The sequence below is a fragment of the Salmo salar genome, chromosome 16 (assembly GCF_965601325.2).
Source record: "Salmo salar chromosome 16, fSalSal1, whole genome shotgun sequence".
In the NCBI taxonomy this organism is placed as follows: domain Eukaryota; kingdom Metazoa; phylum Chordata; class Actinopteri; order Salmoniformes; family Salmonidae; genus Salmo; species Salmo salar.
This window is the reverse complement of record NC_138306.1, coordinates 10,804,775-10,814,346: the sequence shown is the minus strand read 5'-3', so window position 1 is coordinate 10,814,346 and position 9,572 is coordinate 10,804,775. Positions and strand designations below refer to the sequence as shown.

At 43.5% G+C, this 9,572-nt stretch overlaps 1 protein-coding gene across 1 annotated transcript; it reads right to left on the bottom strand.

Moving 5' to 3' along the window:
• Positions 1-5,081: 5,081 nt before the first annotated feature.
• LOC106573264 (carbohydrate sulfotransferase 8) lies at positions 5,082-8,876 on the bottom strand. Its single transcript, XM_082963244.1, has 3 exons — positions 8,850-8,876; positions 8,078-8,487; positions 5,082-7,821 (listed from the first exon to the last, which is right to left on the bottom strand). The coding sequence occupies exons 1-3, from the start codon at positions 8,874-8,876 to the stop codon at positions 7,113-7,115; spliced, it is 1,146 nt and encodes a 381-aa protein (XP_082819370.1). The 3' UTR covers positions 5,082-7,112.
• Between the last annotated feature and the right edge of the window lie 696 nt (positions 8,877-9,572).

Genomic DNA, 9,572 nt, shown 5'->3' with positions numbered 1-9,572 from the left:
CTTGGATTACTTTTAAATTCTGATTTTTGGTAAAAAATACATTGACACCTTTCTGTTTTCTCAATGACATACAATTCAGAATTGAAAAAAGGTGCACGTTTTAGTTTTTCTCCTGAGCAAGTCTGACCACAAGTCAGACCACTATGATGACACACCAGATGTGTTTTAATGGATCCTTTTTGTCTTGTAACGCCTCTCAGGGGAAAGTAATCCAACAGTAACAAAGTAAAAAGATTACTTTACTGAGTTTGAGTAATCCAAAAGTTAAATTATTGATTACAATTTTGAACAGGTAACTAGTAATGGATTTCATACCTACCCAACCCTGTCAATTGCCCATATGTTTAGATTGATTGTCAATTAGTCGTCCCCCCCCATTTTATTCATACTCAAAGGATCCAAGACAGACCATATTGAGAACACACATACTGTCCGTTACAAAAATGTACCTTAAAGATATACAAAGGCTAGCCTAACTATGGACCATTTCAAGCATTACCCAATGCTTTCCCTCTCGTATGAAGCTACATTATGGGTGAGGAGGATGGGATGGACATAAAAGACATTGCTTTGATAATTTCCTTGTTCATGTTTACATGAAAGTCATTCTCTTCATCAGTTGTAGAGCAATACACACAATGTCTGTTTGACACTAAGACTCCAGTGTTAAATCCTCCTCTTCCATTTGTTTTTGCCCCAGGGTGATGCTGTGCATGTGGTTTCCTCTGCTGTAGTGAAAACCAACACAAGGACTTGATTCTGCCTCTGTTCCAAATGGCACCCTATTCCCTAGATAGTGGACTACTTTTGACCAGTGCCTATAGGGTTGTAGGCAAAAGTGGTGCACTATAGGAATAGGGTGCCATTTGGGACAAATTACTCTATTTTTTTCTAATTAAAGCAACCCTGCAGTTAGTTCAATTAGATTAAGTATGGGGAAGATGTTGTGAATTTGTAGATTTAAATAGCTGGCAAAGTCACCTCAGGCACTGGCAGTTCATTTTCTTAATTTATGAATGTTATGCTGAGTGTCTGATGTGGAAAGAGAAGAAGCATCTCAGTTGTCTTTATGTCCAAAGAGCTTATCTTCAAATAAAGAAAATTAACCGTCTCATTTTTGAAGTCATAAACGTAACATGTAAAGTGATGGTCCCATCTTTCATGAGCTGAAATAAAAGATCCCAGAAATGTTCCATTGGCACAAAAAGCTTATTTCTCTCAATATTATGGCACGAATTTGTTTACATCCCTGTTCCATACACCTGACAGGTGTGGCATATCAATAAGATGATTAAACAGCATGGTCATTACACAAGTGCACCTTGTGCTTGGAACAATAAATGGCCACTATAAAATGTACAGTTTTGGCACACAACACAATGCCATAGCTGTCTCAAGTTGTGAGGGAGCATGCAATTGGCATGCTGACGGCAGAAATGTCTACCAGAGCTGTTGGCAGAGAATTGAATGTTACTTTCTCTACCATAAGCCACCTCCAACGTCGCTTTAGAGAATTTGGCAGTACGTCCAGCCAACCTCACAACTGCAGCCCAGGATGTACACAGCCGGCTCCTTCACCTGCGGGATTGTCAGAAGGGGGGGGGTATTTATGTCTGTAATAAAGCCCTTTTGTAGGGAAAAACTCATTCTGATTGGCTGGGCCTGGCTCCACAGTGGGTAGGCATGGCTTTCAAGTGGGCGGTCCTATGCACTCCCAGGACCACCCATAAACCAATCAATCAAATTTATTTATAAAGCCCTTTTTACATCAGCTGATGTCACAAAGTGCTGTACAGAAACCCAGCCTAAAACCACAAACAGCAAGCAATGCAGATGTAGAAGCACGGTGGCTAGGAAAAACTCCCTAGCAAGGCCAGAACCTAGGAAGAAACCTAGAGAGGAACCAGGCTATGAGGGGTGGCCAGTCCTCTTCTGGCTGTGCCGGGTGGAGATTATAACAGAACATGGCCAAGATGTTCAAACGTTCATAGATGACCAGCAGGGTCAGATAATAATAATCACAATGGTTGTAGAGGGTGCAACAGGTCAGCACCTCAGGAGTAAATGTCAGTTGGCTTTTCATAGCCGATCATTCAGAGTTAGAAACAGCAGGTGCGGTAGAGAGAGAGAGTCCAAAACAGCAGGTCCTGGACAAGGTAGCATGTCCAGTGAACAGGTTAGGGTTCACTAGCCGCAGGCAGAACAGTTGAAACTGGAGCAGCAGCATGACCAGGTGGACTGGAGACAGCAAGGAGTCATCAGGCCAGGTAGTCCTGAGGCATTGTCCTAGGGCTCAGGTCCTTCAAGAGAAGAGAGAGAGAAAGAGAGAGAGAGAGAAAAAGAGAGAGAGAGAATTAGAGGGAGAATACTTATATTCACACAGGACACCAGATAAGACATGAGAAATACTCCAGATATAACAGACTTACCCTAGCCCCCCGACACAAACTATTGCAGCATAAATACTGGAGGCTGAGACAGGAGGGGTCGGGAGACACTGTGGCCCCCGGACAGGGCCAAACAGGCAGGATATAACCCAACCCACTTTGCCAAAGCACAGCCCCCACACCACTAGAGGGAAATCTTCAACCACCAACCTACTTCCCTGAGACAAGGCCGAGTATAGTCCCCCCCCCCCCGGCACAAACCCGAGTGGGGCGCTAACCCGGACAGGAAGATCACGTCAGTGACTCAATCCACTCAAGTGACGCACCCCTCCTAGGGACGGCATGGAAGAGCACCAGTAAGCCAGTGACTCAACCCCCATAATAGGGTTAGAGGCAGAGAATCCCAGTGGAGAGAGGGGAACCGACCAGGCAGAGACAGCAAGGGCAGTTCGTCGCTCCAGTGCCTTTCCGTTCACCTTCACATCCCTGGGCCAGACTACACTCAATAAGGGATGAGTCATCAATAAAGACTTAAAGGTCGAGACCGAGTCTGCGTCTCTCACATGGATAAATAGCTCCATAAAAACTGAGCTCTATAGGAGAAAGCCTTGCCTTCAGCTGTTTGCTTAGAAATTCTAGGGACAGTAAGGAGGCCTTCGTCTTGTGACCGTAGCGTACGTGTAGGTATGTATGGCAGGACCAAATCGGAAAGATAGGTAGGAGCAAGCCAATGTAATGCTTTGTAGGTTAGCAGTAAAACCTTGAAATCAGCCCTTGCCTTAACAGGAAGCCAGTGTAGAGAGGCTAGCACTGGAGTAATATGATCAAATCTTTTGGTTCTAGTCAAGATTCTAGCAGCTGTGTTTAGAACTAACTGAAATGTATTTAGTGCTTTATCCGGGTAGCCGGAAAGTAGAGCATTGCAGTAGTCTAACCTAGAAGTGACAAAAGCATGGATTAATTTTTCTGCATCATTTTTGGACAGAAAGTTTCAGATTTTTGCAATGTTACGTAGATAGAAAAAAGCTGTCCTTGAAACAGTCTTGATATGTTCGTCAAAAGAGAGATCAGGGTCCAGAGTAACTTCGAGGTCCTTCACAGTTTTATTTAAGACGACTGTACAACCATCCAGATTAATTGTCAGATTCAACAGAAGATCTCTTTTTTTCTTGGGACCTAGAACAAGCATCTCTGTTTTGTCCGAGTTTAAAAGTAGAACATTTGCCGCCATCCACTTCCTTATGTCTGAAACACAGGCCTCCAGGGAGGGCCATTTTGGGGCTTCACCATGTTTCATCGAAATGTACAGTTGTGTCTTCCACATAGCAGTGAAAGTTAACATTATGTTTCCGAATGACATCACCAAGAGGTAAAATATATAGTGAAAACAATAGTGGTCCTAAAACGGAGCCTTGAGGAACACCGAAATTGACAGTTGATTTGTCAGAGGACAAATCCATCCACAGAGACAAACTGATATCTTTCCAACAGATAAAATCTAAACCAGGCCAGAATTTGTCCGTTTAGACCAATTTGGGTTTCCAATCTCTCCAAAAGAATTTGGTGATCGATGGTATCAAAAGCAGCACTAAGGTCTAGGAGCATGAGGACAGATGCAGAGCCTCGGGTCTGACGCCATTAAAAGGTAATTTACCACCTTCACAAGTGCAGTCTCAGTGCTATGATGGGGTCTAAAACCAGACTGAAGCATTTTGTATCCATTGTTTGTCTTCAGGAAGGCAGTGAGTTGCTGCGCAACAGCTTTTTCAAAACATTTTGAGAGGAATGGAAGATTCGATATAGGCCGATAGTTTTTTTTTATTTTCTTGGTCAACGTTTGGCTTTTTCAAGAGAGGCTTTATTACTGCCACTTTTAGTGAGTTTGGTACACATCCGGTGGATAGGGAGCCATTTATTATCATCAACATAGGAGGGCCAAGCACAGGAAGCAGTTCTTTCAGTAGTTTAGTTGGAATAGGGTCCAGTATTCAGCTCAACGGTTTAGAGGCCAAGACTATTTTCATCAATGTGTCAAGAGAGTCATGTGAAATCCATAGATTATTAGGGCCTAATTCATTTATTTCAATTCATTTATTTCCTTTTATATGAACTGTAACTCAGCACAATCTTTGAAATTATTGCTTGTTGCATTCATATTTTTGTTCAGTATAAATATCTAATCTAATTTCCTATGCTTCGACCTAAAGCAGATTCGCAACATACTACCAACAGTTTTAGTGATAATTAAGTTAAATTATAACCCTGGACCTTAACTTTGTTGATAATCTTACACTGACAAAGACAAGGAATATTGAAAAACCTTCAATATGGTACATACTGTAGATCTATTACTGTTCTGAAGAGTGAAACCAATGAATTTGAATCCATGTGCCTATGTCGTAATGTTTGTCTCAATTGGCCAAACTGTGTCCATCTATGGTTCTGATGAGTCCTCTGAGCACCATGTATTTCCTGACCCTGCGCCTGGGGGCCCCGACCAGATGAGAGACAAATAAAGATGGGGGGGGGGGGGGGGGGGTAAGAGTGGCCCACAGGCCAGGGGAATGAGACATGACACTTTAACTCAGATTAGATAAATAAAGTGTCCAATTTGTCATTTGAAGTGGGCGAAACTTTAACATTTGTCACTTTTCCTAAAACCAGATGTGGAAAAACAATAGATACATGTTTTTGTTTAATTACTTAACATTTATTCATAGTAACGGCGCTTGAAAACCCAAACAAATGAAAATTGGCAGTGTTAAGGCTAGGGGATTGAAATCACGTTTGTAGATGGAACACTACACAGACATGTAGAACAATTGTACATTCACTTTTACAGTGTAATCATTTGTATTGTAACATTAGGCCCATATACAGTACCAGTCAAAAGTTTGGACACCTACTCATTCAAGGGTTTTTCTTTTTTTTTTTAAACTATTTTCTACATTGTAGAATAATAGTGAAGACATCAAAACAATGAAATAACACACATGGAATCATGTAGTAACCAAAAGAGTGTTAAGCAAATCAAAATATATTTTATATTAGAAATTCTTCAAAGTAGCCACCCTTTGCCTTGATGACAGCTATGCACGTGCTTGGCATTCTCTCAACCAGCTTCATGAGGTAGTCACCTGGAATGCATTTCAATTAACAGGTGTGCCTTGTTAAAAGTTAATTTGTGGAATTTCTTTCGTTCTTAATGCATTTGAGCCATTCAGTTGTGTTGTGACAAGGTAGGGGTGGTATACAGAAGATAGCCCTATTTGGTAAAAGACCAAGTCCATATTATGGCAAGAACAGCTCAAATAAGCAAAGAGAAACGACAGTCCATCATTACTTTAAGGTCAGTCAATCCGGACAATTTCAAGAACTTTGAAAGTTTCTTCAAGTTCAGTCTCAAAAACCATCAAGCGCTATGATGAAACTGGCTCTCATGAGGACCGCCACAGGAAATGAGGAATCTAAAATATATTTCAATGAGTAGGTGTGTCCAAACTTTTGACTTGTACTGTAATTACCCAAAAACGAAATCATATGTTTCAATATAAATTACCAACAGATTGAAAGATAATTTACCCTCAGATACATCTGGAAGGATATATGCAATGAACCAACATACTATATAGTAATGCCACTATTTCCTCCTCTATTCACGGATTCTTAAACTTTCTCAGCTCGAGACCCAAATTATAAATTGACTGTCCTCCCGTGACCCAAATTAAGAAGAAATAGTGTGTGATTTATAGTTGTATTCTCTCAACTCGCGACCCATATCTGACATGCCCAAGGCCCACCTTGGGTCCCGATCCATAGTTTAAGAAACTTGCATTGATATATTTTTCCTGTCCCTTATTTCATGTGTTTCTGTATTTGAGTAATATACTGTAACAAGTCTATTTCATGTACTGTATGTAAAATACAAAACAAATACCCCAAGACCTCCCGAGTGGCGCAGCGGTCTAAGGCACTGCATTGCAGTGCTAGAGGAGTCACTACAGACCCTGGTTTGCTCCCAGGCTGTGTCACAACAGGCCGTGATAGGGAGTCCCATAGGGCAGTGCACAATTGGCCCAGCATCGTCCGGGTTAGGGGAGGGTTTGGACGCGGGGGGGTAGGCCGTCATTGTAAATAAGAATTTGTTCTTAACTGACTTGCCTAGTTAAATAAAGGTTAAATAAAAGAGCTAGTGTGGTTTTGAAATCAAACTGAATTATATTCAAATGGTCTATTTCTCATCAGTAAGCAGTAGCTATGAAATCCGTTACAGTATCTGCAAACACTAGTCTTTGCTTTGGGAGAGTATATCTAGCCTCTCTCTTTCCCTTCTTTTCATAAACTTAGCCTGCAGAATAAGAATACACATTATTGAAGAGGACCAAAAAGTATACCTTCACATAACAAGGCTGAAAAAATGTGACAATAACAGATCACTAATTCTTTACCCAAAGTACAGGTCACTTCATAGAAGTCACTGATCTGCCAATCAATGCAAATGCATTTGAAACACTATACAAAGCTTTATGACAAAAAGCTGTAGGCCTACAACCTATGTCCAAAGTAATTACATTAAATCATTATTTTAGCCATTTGTAAATAAGACCTGTAAAAAATAATATTTTACATGATTGTGCCTGTAGTGCTTATTCAAGTCCCACAGGATAATAATCTCTTCCGTAGTGTTCATATTAATAACCTCAACCTGGCAATCCAGCCAGTACCTCAGTACAGGTCTTTAAAGGGCTTGGGGTAGTTAAACATCAGATAATCCATGTAATAAAAGTCATAGGCCCTCTGTCTTTCTGTGGAGTTCAATTGTTCAAAGTATCTCTGGGTGATGGAGGAGGAAGTCCTTTCTGCCTTTGGGTTCCTGTCTTTAAAGTCAGGGAAAGTTAGGTTTCTAGGTGCCCCGATGCTCCGTAGCAGGAAGTTGGCCTCCTCCTTCAGGTTCTCGAACTTCCCGATGAAGTCGTAGCGCAGCAGGCAGGGGCTGCAAAGCTGGCTGACCGGCTCCCAGTGGATGTCCATGCCCACGGGCCGCCTCACATCCAACAGGTACTGGACAAACTCTCTGAAGGTGACCCCGGCGCCGGTCCTCAGGGCGGAGCGTGAGGCGTTGGCCCGGTACCGGGAGATGATGGGCCGGCCGAACACCGGGTGGTAGTACGAGTTGGGGCTCTCAAACTTGTCACGGAAGGCCGACACAAGCCTCTCGAAGGGCTCCCGTACGAAGAGGACCTTGGTGTAGGAGCGGAGGTGCTTGGCCACGCCCGCCTGGTCGAAGGCGTCCAGTCGGCGGAGCTGGTTGGCGTAGTGGGCGTCGTCGTGTGCGATGATGTGCGTGGAAGTGGCGCTGCCGCCCAGGACCATCAGCACCCGCTTCCAGTTGGAGCAGCCAGCTTTGGGCACCTCACAGTACAGCAGACCTGACCTATTATTAATTAAACAGTACAACAAAAATATATTCATAGTTATCTGGGGCTGTATCCTGTATGTATCTAGGAATCCTGATTTCGGATCAGTTCTGCCTTTTTAGATCACAATGAATTAAATTATATGGACGGGGGGACCTCAAGATCAGCCGGGAACATGAATTGCAATGAAATACAATTATACATATAAGTTATGTACTGTAAATAATATCTGTAGATAATTCTCAATGAAATGAACTACTAAAGTTACAACACCTGTCCTCCACGTAGACACGGGACACCTGCCGGCGGGACACGGGGTGCTCGGTGACGCCCGGCTGGTATTTGGAGCAGACCTCCCTGAGCAGGCGGCGGCGGGACGCCTGGGTTTGCGCCAGGCCCTGTAGCCGACTGTCCTCTTCACCAGAGCGGGCACCACTAGGGGTTACAGACCCGCTCTTTAACAGCAGCTTCCTGTGGCGTTTGGTGAGGGGTTGCCTGGTGCTCTCGGCCTGCTGGTCCCCAGAGGTTGGGGTGGCTGGGTGGGGCAGCCACTGGAAGGCTGGAGGTTGTCTGGGGCTAGGAGTAGGGAGGCTGGGGTAAGAGGACATCTCTACCCCTGGTGCTCCATGGAAACCTCCACCCAGGTTGATGCCTATAACGACTGCACTGTCAAAGGACTGCTCCTGTGGCACACAGGAGCACAATTGTTAACAGAATCTCAACTTTACAGAAGATGGATATAGTGCTTGTTTCTCAAGAATCCACAAGATGGTGCCATTACATTATTTTGAGTGAACTGAGCTAACAGTGATCTGATCTGATCCAATAATCGTACCTTTGGAATTGGCCACCTTGGAGCAACCATCAACTTTGCACCTAGAGAGAGAGAGAGAGGGAGGGAGGGGGGGGGGGGGGTTGAGTTTGAGAGAGATTGCTAGAATCCTACATTACGTATTACAAAAAGTCCTTTGCTGGTAACAAGTTTCTCCAGCTGAGCTGAAATAGTTATCAAGAGAGAGCCTGGAGGAGAGATGGTGTCTATTACCGATGGTGCTATAGGAGGAGGGTCCATTTTATCACAAGATTAGGTTTTTGATAGAGAGGCAAGATGTGTGTGTGTGTGTGTGTGTGTGTGTGTGTGTGTGTGTGTGTGTGTGTGTGTGTGTGTGTGTGTGTGTGTGTGTGTGTGTGTGTGTGTGTGTGTGTGTGTGTGTGTGTGTGTGTGTGTGTGTCTTGCCAAATGATATTCTTTAGACTGGGAAAAGTGACTATGCATAATAGGACAGGAATTGTTACATGACTGGTGAGTAGGGATGCCAAAAACTGCTTTGTCATCAAAATATACAGTGCCTTCCGAATGTGTTCAGACCCCTTGACTTTTTCTACATTTTGTTACGTTACAGCATTTACATAAGTATTCAGACCCTTTGCTATGAGACTAGAAATTGAGCTCAGGTGCATCCTGTTTCCATTGATCATCCATGAGATTTTTCTACTCTAAAAATGTCAAAAAGCAAGCCATGAGGTCGAAGGATATGTCCGTAGAGCTCCGAGACAGGATTGTGTCAAAGAACAGATCTGGGGAACTCCATCATTCTTAAATGGAAGAAGTTTGGAACCACCAAGAATCTTCCTAGAGCTGGCCGCCCAGCCAAACTGAGCAATCAGGGGAGAAGGGCCTTGGTCAGGGAGATGACCAAGAACCCGATGGTCACTCTGACAGAGCTCTGGAGTTCCTCTGTGGAGATGGAAGTACCTTACAGAAGGA